Consider the following 16,343-nt stretch of genomic DNA (forward strand, 5'->3'; position numbering starts at 1 on the left):
CAAAAGCAGCAACAGCGGGTTTGAAAATCACAGCCGGACCACGGAACAATGTGCGAGAGGAAGACATCAGATTTGGCAAGAATATTTTATTATACTCTCTATTCTGTTGTAATATATTCTATATATGTATATATTTTTTTTAATCTGTACCATTACATTACATTTCGTTTTGTTCATGTTCTGTTGTTTCATGTTTTACTGTATTTTTTATTCTGTTCTGCACATTTTACTATTTCTGTCAGTGTGACATATTATTGCTCTCTGATAATTAGAAGCTACCCATATGACACAGAAAATTCTAGCAGTTTTAGTCAAAACCTAGTAAAGCCAGTTGAAAGTTAGAACTGCAGAAGCCTCTTGGACTGGGCATGGAACGTTATTAAGAACCAAAAGGAGAAGTCTAGCTGTTTTTGTTACTAAAGCTCTTTGACTGAGAATCTGACACATTATCAAACGCAGTTAGAGTTAAGTGGAATGTCACTCTGCAGGATCAGACTTCTGACAGCTTACGAGACACTAGGGTGTATTTATAAGACTGTGTCCTTGTTCGGGAATTTTGTATGTTGTGGAGAAAAGTTCTGGCTGTTCTACAGGTATGCAAAGAATCAACGTGTCATATGACCATCTTATGACTGTAAAGATCTCAAAGCTCATTTAGTTCAAGGGTCACAGAACAGAATATCTGTTCACTGAAGACGTGACATACTAAACTGAACTTGGGAACACGTGTAATTATGGTTGTTATATGTGTGGAATGGCTGCTTACTTGTCTTTAATTGACTTTTTGTTTGCTTTTCAATTACACGCAGGTAGCAGCATGCACCTGAAGATATGGCATCTACTCGTTTTCAAGAAATTCAAACAGGCGAGATGACACAAGAGGGCACACAGCGCATTTTTGTTGCGTTTACCTGAATGCTGCACGTCTCAGAAGGCAACCCACTGCCAGAGAAACACAGCAGTGCCCCAAAACTAATGACATTTAAAACAGAACTGGAAACTTAATCACTTTGTGAGTGTCTTCTATCCTGTAGTCACGCTTCTCGTGCATACATTTGAATATGTGAAATACAGTTTGTCTTTGTGTTTTCATCCCCCTCAGGTTGTCCTTGCCCTCTAATTCTTGTGTGATGGACCAGCCTCTGCTTAGAGGGGAGTCGGCGAGGGGCTGCTGTTCTTACAGCACCCTGAAGGCCTGGCTGCCCATCCTGTCCTGGTTACCAAAGTACAAACTGAAGTGGCTGCAGATGGATGTGCTTGCAGGCCTCACTGTTGGGCTGACAGCTGTACCGCAGGCGCTGGCTTATGCAGAGGTAGCCGGACTTCCTGTGCAGGTAGGTGGCAGCTCCGATCATCATCTGTTAGATTTCAAAATGTTCATTTTCTTCAACTGTTATTTAATTTCATCCGTCTCCTGATATCTCAGTGTGGTCTTCAAGCTACAACTATCTGTTTTGCTGAGTGAAGATGTACAGTTGAAGCTGAGATCTCAGATAGGACTGCAAGTTGATTTTGCGTATTCATAACATAATTTTCTCAAATCTCACTTCTGCTTTTTTTTTATAAAGATTGCCATACTTGTTTATTATTAAATTATAAAATATTTAATTGATCTACAGAATATTCATCTACAGCTTTTGTCATTGTCACAATTGTCAAACATTTGCTGGTCTCAGTTTTTTTTTTAAATGGGGTGATTTTCATTTTTGTCCCTCATTTTTAATATGTTGTACTGCATTTTGAGTATTTAATTGACATTTAAAGATGTCAAAGTGCATTTTTGGATTTTTCACAGTTTTCTGGCATTTTATAGACCACATAAGAAAATAAGCAAGATTTCAGGCTCTTCTGGAAAAGTTTTAAGACCTGAATGCATCGTCTACTTTCTCTCTATAATAAAGAGATAACAGTGAACTTTAACTATCCAAAAAGTAAAACACATTTTTAATGGAGGGGGGTTTGCACATTAATGTCAATGTGTAAAATCCTCTGTTTGGTCTTTAACCTAAAATCATTTCTGTTTCTGCAGTACGGGCTCTACTCTGCCTTCATGGGCGGCTTCATCTACACCCTCCTGGGGACCTCTAAGGACGTGACACTGGGTCCGACGGCCATCATGTCCCTCCTGTGTTCCTCTGTGGTCGGGGGTCACCCACAGCGAGCCGTGCTGCTCACCCTCCTCTGTGGACTCATCCAGGCTGTGATGGCGTTACTGAGATTAGGTGAGGGAAGTCATGTGGAAACCTTGTGACACAAAGTTTTGGCGTTCTAAATTTAGACGAAGCGTGTGAACCAAGGAGTTAAGTTTTTTTTGTTTTTTTTTGCAATGTAGGATTCTGATTATAATGAGACACATTGTTTAGACCTGGTAGCACTGATAGTTTACAGGGTGGGGAAGCAAAAATGTCCTATTGACAAATTTGAATGTCCATCCCAAACGGTGAGGGTAATTAAAACAATAATTAAAATCAAAGTTCCTTACCTTTAACCAATCTTTTTAGTATTTGTCAGACCTTGGTGCATTGTGAAGTGAGCAAGCAACAAGCAAAACGCAACAGGGTTTGTGATCTCCTGGATGTCCAAATCCCTCAGAAGGACATTGCCAAGATTGTTGGCATCAGTGAGAGGACCATTCGCCGCATCCATAATGCCAGACAATCCAGTTTGGGCACCAAGAGATCTCCAGATGGTCCTGGGAGTCTTGGGCTCAGATGGCAATAAGATCCCCCCCTACTTCTTCAAGCCAGATCAGAAAATTGGGGCTGATGTGTACTACAAAGTTCTGAGATACACCGTTTTGCCCTGGCTGAAGGCCATCTACCCTGACAACAACTATGTGTGGCAGCAAGATGGGGCTCCTGCTCACACATCAATCAAGGTCCAAAAGTTCTGTGAGTAGAATATGGCGAACTTCTGGCCCAAAGGCATTTGGCCCCCGAGCTCACCTGATCTAAACCCCCTGGATTTTTTCTGATGGGGCGCCATTGAGTTGAGGACTAATGCCACCCCTCATGCCAATATGGATTTACTTAAGGCTGCATTCTCCAGGGAATGGGAGGCCTACCCATTCCCTGGAGAATGGGTAGGCATGGAGAACAGGAGGGCCTGTGCCTCTTTCAGAGGCTGTATCGAGGCCTTCATCATGGCTGATGGAGGACATATTGAATAAACATGTTCTGAAAGCTTTAAATTTGTGTTCTTCAAGAAATCAGTTCAAAATTCCAAAGAATAAAAAAGTTAGACCCATTTATAGTTGTTTTTACCTGACAGGACATTTTTGCTTCCCCACCCTGTAGCATCACCTCCTCTGCTCTGTATCACAAATCCAATAAAATAATATTACTATATTAAAATATATGCTAGAAACAGACAGACTGTCTTGTGCAAACTAAGGGTGTAGGAACAGAGCTGCAGGGATCCAAGAAGTCTCTGAGTTTATGTCTCCAGAGCTTCATCTAATGCTCAGAAACTCAGTTTCTGTCAAATATGTTCTTCTCAACGGATTATATTTCTGCTTCAGTGTCTGGTTTTGTAAATCATTTGCTGTTCTGCTTGTCTTTTGCAGGTTTCCTGTTGGACTTCATCTCCTACCCTGTAATAAAAGGCTTCACTTGTGCTGCTGCAGTCACCATTGGCTTTGGCCAAGTCAAAGTAATGTAACTATAAAAGCCATTTGCACACACAATAAAAAAGCAAAAGAATATTTAATGGTATTAGCACACATTCTTAGAAAGGTGGAGTCTTAATTCTGTATTTTAAGACAAACGTCTACTTATTGGTAACTAAGTAAAAAGAAAATGCTCAGGAGAAATCCTACAGGTATGACATTTTGTAGAAACATTGTTTTCATACATATTTTGTCTGTCAAAGAGCACTGACAAGTTACTTTTTAACTCAAAAATATCCTCCTCAGTACCAGTATCTTCATCACAACTCTTTAAAAGAGAAAACACTAAAAATAATCTGAGCTGAACCAATAAGTTGTTTAATCAGTAGACAGAAAACTTTCATCTTGCAAACAAATTTGATAACTGCTTAGATTTTTTTTTGTCCTTCTCAAATCATAACTACCAAAAAAAGTATCAGGTTAAAGATTGTCAAATGTGAGGATTTATATCTCATCTGTTGGTAAACAGAATATCTATTTTTGAAAAAAAAAAAAAAAAAGCATTTTGAAGAAATTAGCTTTGGCTTCAGGAAAGTATGGTGCTTTTTTATTTGGCAAGTGATTAGTAAGTTAAAATGTAATAAGAAAGAATAATTTTTTTCCGCCCTAAAATATGTTGGTGAGTGTGCATGTGTAACTTTCTGATGCAGGATCAGTATTTCTGTCTTGAACTAGGAGCCAAACTAGTGGTTGATTTGTGTCAAACGTTTCTTGTATCCATACTGAACATACCTTTTAATAATAAAAAATAGCATATTTTTGCTCTTTAAACACCCCTTTTCAGTCAAAAACATCCTCCGATAGCCTCACAGTTCCAAACACAGAAGCTCAAATGTAATTAAATGAGTACTTTGATTTTGGTGGGAAAACTCATCTAAAATGCAAAAAGAAAGCTCCTCTTTTTCGCCTACCATGTTTGTAATGGCAGTGATTTCAGCTGGTGTTCCTTTTTCTAGAATATTCTGGGTCTCCACGGCATTCCCCAGGAGTTCTTCCTGGAGGTTTACTACACTTTCTACAAGATCCCAGAGGCCAGAGTAGGTGATGTGGTCCTGGGGCTGCTTTGTCTCTTTCTGCTGATTATGTTGGTGTTTATGAAGGCGAGTCTCGGCTCTGACGACGCTGATGCCTCCATCTCCTCCAGCGTCGCCAGGAAGCTAGTGTGGACTGTTGCTACCAGTCAGTACCTGTGTGGTTGTGATTGTTTGTCTGTCTTTAGCAAACAATAACATAAACCTGATCCATTCTACTTTTTGACAAATCTTTCTCTGTTGTTTCAGTGCGTAATGCCCTGGTGGTCGTGGCTGCATCCCTCATAGCGTTTTCCTGGGATGCTTACGGTCATCATGTGTTCACCATCACTGGACAAACTACCAAGGGACTCCCACCATTCAGGCCTCCACCCACTTCAGACACCACCGCAAATGGCACTGTTGTCCCCTTCAGAGAGATTGTAGAGGTAAGGTGAAGAAGAACGAGCTGGTCACTGGACGAAAGCTCTGGAAATTTTTGCTAAATGATTGAATTTCAACTTTCAATTTACAAAATCTCTCCTGCTGTGAGAAAGAGCAGCTGACTAACTGATCTTCCTCTCTGTTTTTCATAGGACTTTGGAGGAGGACTCGCTGTGATCCCCTTTATGGGTGTGCTGGAGAGCATTGCTATTGCAAAAGCTTTTGGTTAGTGAGTCGTGTTTAGTCATGTTCTCACTCAAATAACTACACCGCCATCTAAAGGTCAGCTTAAGGAAATATATCAACAACTGTTGGAGAGACTACACAAAATGTTTATACAGACATTCATGGTCTCCAGAGTAGGAAGCTACTTTTCTTCTAGTGCCACCATGACACTGACATTTGTGGTTTTGAGTGAGATGTCTCCACAACGACACAATAACTTCACATGAAATTTAGAGCAGATCTGTCATGTAGGAGGAGTTGTTAAAATCCCTGAATTCCCCTCCTGAGACATTCTTCCTACACTCTGCAGGATAGACAAGTGAGTGGTTCTTCTTCAGGAGGTGATGTCTGCTAAATGTGAAGGTTACATCCATGAACTTTCCTCTTTAGATATCAGACAAATCCCTCTAAGCCCTTTTCAGACATTTATTCTTTTCCAATAATCTTAATGGTATCTAAATGTGTCGGCTTCACGTCTGAATGCACAGCTTAGTCATGTTTCCGTAAAAACTGCAACGGCAATCTTACAAGGTCAAACTCAAGTCTGCACTGCATGCTATCAGGTCAACACACACAGGACTTTCAGCTGTGTGAGGCAATTTTGGGAAGACTTTTTTTAAACATTCCAGTATCTGTATTGTTCCAAAAACGTCACAGAGAATGCAAAAGACACAATTGGCTTGTCAAAGTTAAAAATCATCTTTCTCACTGACTTTCCCCCTTTTCTCCACATCTACAAAATAAATGAATGAGTCAAGGTTTGCAGTAGGTCTGTAATGAAGGTCTAGTTGCTAATATCCCTTAATTACACTCTGAGATGCAGGAGGTTTAATCTGCTGAATGCAAAGGATACATCTACAGACTCTATCAGGGCAGACACCTCAATACCTCTCCAACCTCCTACATCACTCCCCCAACCACCACCACCTGAGGTCCAGTGATTTCATAACACTCTCTGTCCCCAGGGTTGTACCGTCTTTGGCTGGAATTCCTTTTGCTTTGCAGCAGCGATCAATTGGAATTCCCTCCAAAAATCTCTGAATCTGTCATCGCTTCCATCACCTCACATCTTTAAGCAGAAGCTGCAGCAGACTCTAGCTGACCACTGCACATGCTGACCGATTTCATTGAATTGTTAGCATTAATTTATGGGCTTTTTAATTTCAGTTTGAACAGTTGTGTGTCCTTCTTTGTATATGTATTGTTTATTTGTTATCTTTCTTCCAGCTGGGGCCTCTTGCCAGGTCATCATTGTAAATGAGAAATTTTTCTCAACTGATCTTATCTGGTAAAATATAGAAAAAAATAAGCTAAAATAGAAAATAGCATAGGGGTTGTCTACCTTAATATTCTACCCATTGTAGACACGTTACCTTAAACCCCTTTCAGACCTGCACTCTTCTCAGTTGATCCTGATGGCATCTAAATGTGTTGGCTTTGTGTCTGAATGAACACACTGGCAACTTTTTTGTAAAAGTTCAATCTTAGAGGCCCCAAGTGTCATTTCATACTAAATGCCGTCTGACTGACAGATAGACATGCACAGGTAGTGTGAAGCAATGTAGGGAAGGCTTTCTCTCATCATCCAAAGACACTGACTATCTACCTCAGCAGCTCTGCAGAAGCCTTTGACTGCTGATATTTATGTTTCTGCCCAGATAAAGTGAAAAATTTCAGACTTTTAAAAGAAATTGTTGCAAAATGAATTACATTTCTGTCAGCCTCAGCTGTTTGTTGTTCGCTTGCAATTTTTTTAAAGTGAAGGAACCCTTTGCAGAAATAGTTCATTAGGCATTGGGACAGACTTTCGCACACTAACTTGCAAAGACACTACTACAACTATGACTACAGATACACAATTTGCTTTATGAAGATCTAGCACCTAAACCTGGATTCTGTTTGAATTATCTGCAAATGTTAACACACACAACTAGTATTATGAACCTGTAAAACATGATGGCAAAAGCACTCTTCCACACATTGTACATGAATTAATTAACTAACAAAGCATTAAAAAATGATTGTTTCCTCAGTTTGTTGGCTGATTTTATCTTCTTGTTTCTCCTCAGCCAGTCAGAACGACTACAGGATCGATGCCAACCAGGAGCTGCTGGCAATTGGCGTGACCAACATCATGGGCTCCTTTGTGTCAGCTTACCCTGTTACTGGCAGCTTTGGGAGGTTTGTGTCGAAGAATCCGTGAGGGAGAGAAAAACAGAGAGCTGGGCTGTCAGATCTTTATCTTGTCATGTTTTCTCTTCACACACAGGACAGCAGTGAACTCTCAGACCGGTGTTTGTACTCCAGCTGGAGGAATCGTCACCAGTGAGTCGTGATGCTTTTAACTTGTCCTCTTCCGCCCTCTTGTGGTGATCTGTGTTATCTTACGGTGTATTGTCCCGAATCTTGTGTCTTTGCTTCATTTTTTCTTCTCACTGTCTGTTGAGATGGAAAGTGTTTTCCTGGAGTGAGACAAAGGAAATGTCAAGAGTAAGCTTTAGTTGACAAGGCATTAAAGACAACTTTAATCTTAAACAAAGACAGCTCAACATACGAACATTTTAAACTGAAAATCAGAATACAAACTGTAAATTTATCCTTTTCAAGCAATAAGAATGCACCTTCAGAGGTAAATGTAATAATCACAATAAATATTTTTGCTTTCCTGGTTCAACTAAACGTCAAATACACTAAAGAGATTTTTTTTTTATGGGTTTTTAGCTGACACACCAGCCCTGGGTTGCCAATAAAACACAAAAACAATGTCCTTTTTATTTATTTTTAGATTTTAAATCATTGTTTGCATCAGTCTATCGTACATATATTAAAAAAGACACTACAGGTGAATAGACTAAAAACTATAACTAATAAATGTCACCATGAAACCTCCCCAGTTGATTCCTTTCACTGAAGAGAATTGTTATTTTTTTACAGGTTTTCTGAATTTTAAATAAGCAAAGGGAATTTTAGCTAATTAAATATGAGCTAATATGCATACATTTCCAGAACAGATATCTAAACCTTTGTTAAAGATCATGTTCGACCTTCTTATTTCATGTTGTTGACACATTAGAATCAGAAGTTGAACCTAGAAAATGTCTTGAAACTCTGTTGTGCATAATAATTTGGAACAGTGCATTTTAATTTTTTTTTATTTTTGAAAAAAATACTGTGTTCATTAGGTTTGTTCAACAACATTTGAATCAAACTTTAACAGCTGATGACTTAAATTATACTGTCATTAGCCTTATGTAGGAAAATCAGAGAAAAATATTATTTGCATAATAATTTGGAACGCAGTGTATGAACAAACATAAGAATAATTTTGAGAAAAGTCTTCAAAAGTATGTTTTGTAAAAATTTCTACATTATAGTGGAAACAATAATTTATAGGTAAACAAATGGCTAATAGATATGACCATAAAGCTTCCACAGCTGATTACTTTAATTCAGCAATAACTTTTTGTATTATTGTTGTAATATTATATAATTGTAAATGCACTAATTTGCAAATTAAACATGTAAATGTGTATTTTGGTTGTTTTCTTTCCGATAGTGGAAAAAAAAAGTTATGGAAGCAAAGTGGAAAAAAAATCTCAACTGGACCGGTGCATTAAATTACTTTTTTTCACCTTAATGTAACTTTACATACATTGTTTTCTTGCTGAGTTGTGAAGCTTTTTCACATTTACTCTGTGTGCCTTTTTGCAGGTGTGATAGTGCTGCTTTCCTTGGCCTTCCTCATGCCGGCCTTCTACTACATCCCCAAAGCTTGTCTCGCTGCTGTCATCATCTGTGCCGTGGCTCCGATGGTGGATTACCGAGTCGTGGCTAAGATGTGGAGGATACGCAGTAGGTGTCTGCTCACTGTTTTACTTCTGTCTGTCTCACATGTCGACAATTCTACACTTCCACAATTTCATTTAGCAGATGCTTTTATCCAAAGCGATGTACATCTGAGAGTAGATGCAGATCTGTTTGTCTAATCGATTGGCTTTTACTTCCACAGAGCTGGACCTGCTGCCTTTTGTTGTGACCTTCCTGATGAGTTTCTGGCAGGTGCAGTACGGCATCGTGGGAGGTGTGGCTGTTTCTGGAGCCCTGCTGCTGTACAACACAGCTAGGCCACAGATTAAGGTACTTTATTATTCTTAAATAAAGCAAGTGTTTGACACTTTTTAAGAAAGATTTAGCTATAAACTGTATATCAAAGGCTGCACACAAATACTAGTTTGCTTATTGCACAGTAGTTTGCCTGGGAGAGAGATTTTTTCACTTTAAGGGGAACCAGATTGCAGCTGGTTTAATTTCAAATGGAAGTCAACATGGAGTCAAAGATCTAAAACACTCACCAGAGTAGGATGAGTGGGTTCTAGGAGTATATTTCCCATGACAACAACAGCAATTGTTTAACCGTAGGCGATCTTTTTTCAAAGTGTTTCATACAAATGTTGATATCCCTTTAGTGTCTGTTAGTGCCTTATGTGTGTAAACGTTTGCCTGGATTCATGAGGGATGCTTTTTTATCATTTGAGGATTTAATTCACTGGATTAACTAAAACCATGATGTAATGGTTAATTCATGTCCTCTGCCTTTATTTGATGGTTCCCAGTAAGGGATCAATAAAGTTTATCTTATCTTATATGGAGGTATTTCTGCTGCTACACAGCAATATTTGGAGAAGGAGAGTCCTGTATCTAAAAGATCAAAGTTAATCATTAGATTTTATTGCTGTGAACAGGGGATTTTTTTGTATCTTTATAGCTTGTTGAAGCTGTGTAGTGCAGCTTACATAATTCTACAGTAGATTTTTTTTATAAAAATCTCCTAACAGTGATGGTGTGAGTTTATACGGACCAAAAGGCTTGTCTTTGTGAAATTTAAACATTTTTTTGTGATTGCAAAGTTATTATCCAAGGATATGTTTGCAGTTATTGAATAATCAGGGATTACTGGGAAATACTAGTGTTCTTTTTGAATGTATTTAGTTTGTCTAATGTCTTTATGTGTGGAAACTAGACTTTAACATAATTTACAGATAGCTTTTATATATTAAAAATAGCTTTTTTATATATAAACAAACAAATTACTTCCCTTTGGGCTATAATCTTTCAAATGTAACCCTCATGAATGAAATCAAGTCATTTTGGTGCAATATTAACATTTCAGACACAATGTGGGGCTGTGGTCATGGTCCTTTAAAGTTTTTTTTTAACTGCTAAAAAGATCTGTATCAGTTATAATCTTACACATACAGCAGCTAGCACATTGTATATATGCTTACATTCTGGTCCATATTTGCTCTTTCATTTGTATATATATTTTTAGAAAGTGTTTAATGTTGCTTTGTATAGTTTATTTTTAATGCTGCTATGTGGAGAGTGCAACACTTCTTTTCTAAATTACCTCAGAGGGAGAAGGATGGTTGCAAAAGAAATCTTTTTTTTTTTTTAACGATTTTCTGACCCAGATATAAGCTGCTGTCAGCATATATAAACTGGGTCATACAGCTTTAAGACCAATTTATGCTTTCTGGGAAAGATGGGTGCGACATGAATTTTTGTCATCCTTCCAAGTCCATGAGGTCCACCTGCAGTCCTAAATATGTAACCATATGGACATGACTACACAGAAACCAGGAAAACAAATGGTGCTTGAAACAAGACAGACTGTAGGAGGAGATCCACACCTTTATAATTCATTAGTAAAAAGTTGTAACTGATGTGCTTTAATATGTATGTGCCCAAACACAGTGGGAAATTCTAAATTCTCTAGAAATCCTGTGCTGGAAATAATCACACAGCCCAATCTGTAACTAGCTGCTATATCTTGTAAAAAAGGTACAGCCTTTCAGAAACATCCATACGAACCTTATGTGTCTTTTTGTGCTTGATATGAGGGGCAATGTAGGAGCTGACTGACTCAGAATACAATGAGTTGGGGTTTCATGTAAACAACCAAAGCCTTGCTGGGATGTGTTGGATATTTTAACTTGATCACATCTAACATAGCTGCAGTTGTTTTTGTGTTGACAAGGTGTGTCTGTGTGTGCAGGTGTCTGATCACAATGTGCTGGTGATGGAATTGAGCAGTGGCCTCAGTTTTCCCGCCATGGAGTATCTCAGCCACATCATACACACTCAGGCTCTGCAGGGTGAGGATTTCTTTCAAAGTAAAGTGTTGGTGACCTCCACTCTTTCAGTTGTCATTGGCTGACAGGTCTTTTCCCCCTGAACATCTCTGTCCCAGTGTCTCCTCCACGGTCTGTGGTCCTGGACTGCCATCATGTGAGCACCATAGATTATACAGTGATCAACGAGCTGAGCGACCTGCTGAGGCAGTTCAAGCTACGACAAGTGCAGCTGGTCTTTTCTGGATTGCAGGTACGCCTTTCAGTCCTTCCACACTTTTGAGTACTGATGGAGAATATAGTAATTGTTCTGCTCAGTCTGCGTCTTCCTCCTTCTTTCAGCCCTCCGTTCTGAAGGTTCTCCTAGCAGCTGATCTTCAGGGCTTCAGGTGTACAGACAATGTGGAAGAAGCGATGCAGATGGTGTTGAGAAACCTCATGGATGAGTGACAACAAAAAGGTCCAATCACAGTCTGGAGAGACAAAGTTTGAGCCTGGACAGAAGTGGGGTAGCAATAACACTGATCAGTGACATCTCTTCTGTGGGATTATCAGGCTGCCATGAAGTTAATAACTACCTCCAACTTGGCAGTGGCTGACGGAAGTGCCCCTTTTTCCAGTGAGGCAAAGAGTTGCACAGAATGTGTTATCTGTTAAACCTTGACTCTTGAAATCAGTGCAGATTCATAGAGATGACGACACTATCAAACCATTGCACAACACCATCAGACTAAAGGTGAAGTACTGCTTTGTACATGCAGTGATATTTATAAATTATTTTATATACATTATGTAACGTTGACAGTGAAGGATAATAGAAATGTCTTATGTTGGTAAAGAAATGCTGCACAGGTGAAACATTTGTACAATGTTTATTATTTTGCTCATTTTATACATATGATTCTTAGCTGATTATTTATTAACTCAAATGACCTAATGGGAATTTTTCATGAATAAAACATTGACATTTTCACGTATGCTTGTGAGTTTATGCATGATGGCCAGGATGACCTTGCAACAGAACAGCAGCTGTCATACTGTCCCATCACCAATAATCAGGTGACATGAGAGTCAAAACACTCATTTTCTTCCAAGCTGAGCTTTACACTGCAAACTGTACGGTCATCCAATGAATTCTCAGCTGGTTTGACAAAACTTTCCCTTCTCCAGTCTTGGATTCCTCTCACAGGATTGATCCAGATGAATTGCAGAGAACCTGAGTTTGTGTGTGTTTAGACTTAGTGTGAAGAAAATGTGGCTTGAATAAATTTGACTTATAGGACTTAGCAACACCATTTTGAGACTTGCACTTTTTTGGTTCAGGTAAAGGAATTTGTTGCTCAGTGGCAAATTCAACGTAAAAATGATCAAACAAAGCAAACCAGGCTGGTGGGTGTTGCCAAATCAAACAACATAAAACCAAATGAAGGCTAACAGGGTTCACAAATGGTCTAAAGATAAACAAAACCACTAACTCTCTTGCCAAACATTAATGTAGTAGCAACACCAACCACAAAAAACAGAAACTACAAACAGTGCACAGAACTAAAACAAAACTGGTACCTCTAATGACAAACATTTAACACCCAATTCACAAAGTACAAAACGGTTTCTTCATGAAGTTGGCAGACTGCTAACTGGAGCCTTAGTCTCCACTGAGTCTGGAAGCTCCACACCGAATTAGCAGCTGCCAACAGAAGCTCTAAGTTGTCCGTAGTCACCCCTCAGTGACTACAGAACCCATGGACCCCACAGGAATACAAGTCAAACACACAGAGGCACCAGGAGAACTGATCACAAATACCATCCATCCATTCTCTATACACCGCTCAATACTCATTAGGGTCCTAGGGGTACTAGAGCCTATCCCCGCTGGCTTGGGGCGAAGGCAGGGGACACCCTGGACAGGTCACCAGTCTGTGGCAGGGCGACATATACAGACAAACAATCACACCTACGGACATTTCAGAGTAACCAGTTAACCTCAGCATGTTTTGGACCATGGGAGGAAGCTGGAGTGCCCGGAGAAAACCCATGCATGCACAGGGTGAACATGCAAACTCCATGCAGAAAGATCCCAGAAAAGCCGGGACACAAACCAGGGATCTTCTTGGTGCAAGGCAAAAGTGCTAACCAGTACACCACTGTGCAGCCCTCACAAATACCAGCCACCCAGAATATGAGTTTTGGTTGCAGATATATACTCTAGTTTGGTGACTGCTGGGGTCTTCTGGGAGGAGTCGTCATGGTGGTGGACCAATCCGATGTGTTGGGGGTTGGGGAGGACCGGGGCTGGGAAGACGTCTGGAGCTCCAAGCTAATTGCTCCTCATGAGTGCTAGGTGTAATCTGGAGCTCAGTCTGAGACCAGGTGTAATCATTCACCTCCCCATAAGCCATCCAGACCCAGAAGCTGTACAAAGTCCATCCCCAGACACACACGGCCACCACAGGCTGTAACATTGGGTTTGGGAGGCAGACACCCTCTCTGCTTCTAAGATCAGGCTTAAAACTTCCCTGTTTTGTAAAGCTTATGGTTACAGCTGGTTCACGTCCATCCCTTAGTTATGCCACTTTCAGCTCAGGCTGCTGGGGAGCTCTGCTTTATCCTCTCCTGTTTCACCTTCAATACTTATAAATGCCACTGTTGCATGCTGCTAACATTGTGTCTTCTCTCCTCTGCAGTTTGTGTTTTGTCTTCTGGAGATCATGGAGCGACATGTTTCTGATGTCACTGGCCTCACCAATCTCTCCAGTATTTTTTTGTCCTATTTGTTTTTTTCTATCCACCTTTTATGATCTCCACTTTACCCTCAACCCAACTGGTCGAGGCAGATGATTGGCATCCCAAAGCCTAGTTCTAGGTATGTTATTTTTATACATACTAGGTCTGACAAAAAATTAAGAAACAAAACCCCCAGTACATTGGTTACTGATCACATGATTCAGCAGCCACACAGTAATGAAGTATTTCATAGTGTTGCCCAGTATCTTCAATCGATGAGTAACGCAACACTCCAGTTGACCTATTATCTTTCTTTTCACAGGTGGGTTTCTTGTTCTAGTCAAGTGCCCTCTGTCACAGAATGAACTTTGAGCAAAGGACTCACATCAAGTTCTTCGCTAACTTGAATAAAACGTTAGTAGAAACTTTTGCCAAATTGAAGAATGTGTGCGGGGAGCAATCAATGTCCCGTAGATGTAAATATGAAAGACACAAGAGGTTCAGAATGAGGCAGGATGATGTGGAGGATGGCCTAAATCCAGGACGTTTCTCAACAACAGGACCTGCTGCGTGATCACAGACTAATGATCAGAATGATGATGGTGCAACTGGGATTGAAGTAGGGACCATCTTATCGGATGATTTGAGCATGCGGAAGATTGACCTGTCTCTTCCAGTATGACTCCAACACTAAGTGGCAGAACCTCTAGTGGAAGACGCCAGTGTCAGCCAGACCAAAGAAAGCCAATATGCCCAAATCATCCAATAGATGGTCCTTACCAACTCCTTATTCTTGTTGTTGAGTGATGTTTTGGTTTTGAGTCATCCTCTATATCGTATTGCTACATTCTGAGTCCCGTGTTCCTCATATTCACCTGTACAGGACATTGTCTACTCCCCATACACAGCTTTCAACATGACAGGAGTTTCTGTTGGAGAGTCATAGCTCAAGGTTCATCACAAACAAAAGTCAATGAAAGTGCTGTTTGTCTCATACAGAACTGAGATGTTATGTAACACTATCATGTACTTTGTTACTGTGTGTCTGCTGAAATGTGTGAAAAGCAGTTGATGTCTGATTTATTCATTTGTTTGTTATGTCAGAGCTGGTATTTCATGTATTAACTGTGTCTCTCTTGTATGAAGATTTGTCTGTCATCCACTCTTGTTTGTATTAAGGAGGTCAGCTTGATCCTGAGACCTTGGAGTGAACCACATGCCTTGTCTAGTAACTTGAAAGTCCACACAAATAATTCTGTGGAAGCCTTGTTGTTTCATGCTAGTTGGAAAAAAATCAAATAAAATACTGAACCCCACCTTTGGACGAGAATTCATCTGTCCCGGAACAGGTGTCTCCAGGGTGGTGTGTCTTAAAATGGTCTTTGTAAAGCAGTGTGTGCACTGTTGCATGCAGGTAATTACTGGCAAAAAATGCTGTAAATGTTGTAACAAATGCACTATTCTTGTAATGGAACAAGGCACTTAGTCAATCATTCATCTTGCAAACTTAATGACATTTACTGTAAGAGTTCAGTGACTCCAGGAGACAAATGATAAGAAATGCCAATGTAAGAAAAACTCAATAAATCAAAGAGGTAAAAAAAAAAAAAAAGTGAAAGGTCAGCCACTCTCATCCTGTTTTCCATGTTTGCTCCATGCAGTAATATTCCAGGTCTCCAGCTTTCAAACAAAGACAGATAAATACATCATTTAGAAACACAAGACTGGATTTAACATGATACAGTTCTAATTAGTCACAGAGGATGTCCAGTGACGGTTTCATTCATTCATGATGACCGATGTGATGCAACTGATACGACCTGACATGAAGGAGGTTAATTGGTTGAAGTCAATTTATAAGAGAAAACTATTTTTTTTTATTCTTGGACATTTGTTCAGCAGTAGTTTGGATGGCAACAAGATTTATTTTACTCGAGTCATGCTGTTTTTAAAAACTGTGAGATGAGATGAAAAATATTGAAATAGTTCAAATGTCCTTTTCCTTCAGTACATACAGTATGTACTCTCAGATGGTTGTAAATGGATACTCATTGGTCACTCAATCAATGCTGAAAGGTGTATTGTGTTCCAACACTGCCCTGTGATTGATGGCCCCATAAAATACACTGACCAAAGCCTCAG

General features: G+C 39.7%; 1 protein-coding gene across 1 annotated transcript; it reads left to right on the plus strand.

The window, feature by feature from the left end:
* The first annotated feature begins 814 nt into the window (after window positions 1–814).
* slc26a11 (solute carrier family 26 member 11) lies at window positions 815–12,447 on the plus strand. The gene is made up of 14 exons (XM_022207990.2): window positions 815–1,012; window positions 1,103–1,334; window positions 2,030–2,222; window positions 3,566–3,651; window positions 4,624–4,846; window positions 4,948–5,126; window positions 5,274–5,346; window positions 7,416–7,527; window positions 7,616–7,671; window positions 9,058–9,198; window positions 9,356–9,483; window positions 11,402–11,501; window positions 11,597–11,730; window positions 11,820–12,447. The coding sequence occupies exons 2-14, from the start codon at window positions 1,131–1,133 to the stop codon at window positions 11,925–11,927; spliced, it is 1,737 nt and encodes a 578-aa protein (XP_022063682.2). The 5' UTR covers window positions 815–1,012; window positions 1,103–1,130; the 3' UTR covers window positions 11,928–12,447.
* The last annotated feature ends 3,896 nt before the right edge of the window (window positions 12,448–16,343 follow it).

The sequence above is a fragment of the Acanthochromis polyacanthus genome, chromosome 3 (genome assembly GCF_021347895.1).
Source record: "Acanthochromis polyacanthus isolate Apoly-LR-REF ecotype Palm Island chromosome 3, KAUST_Apoly_ChrSc, whole genome shotgun sequence".
In the NCBI taxonomy this organism is placed as follows: Eukaryota; Metazoa; Chordata; class Actinopteri; family Pomacentridae; genus Acanthochromis; species Acanthochromis polyacanthus.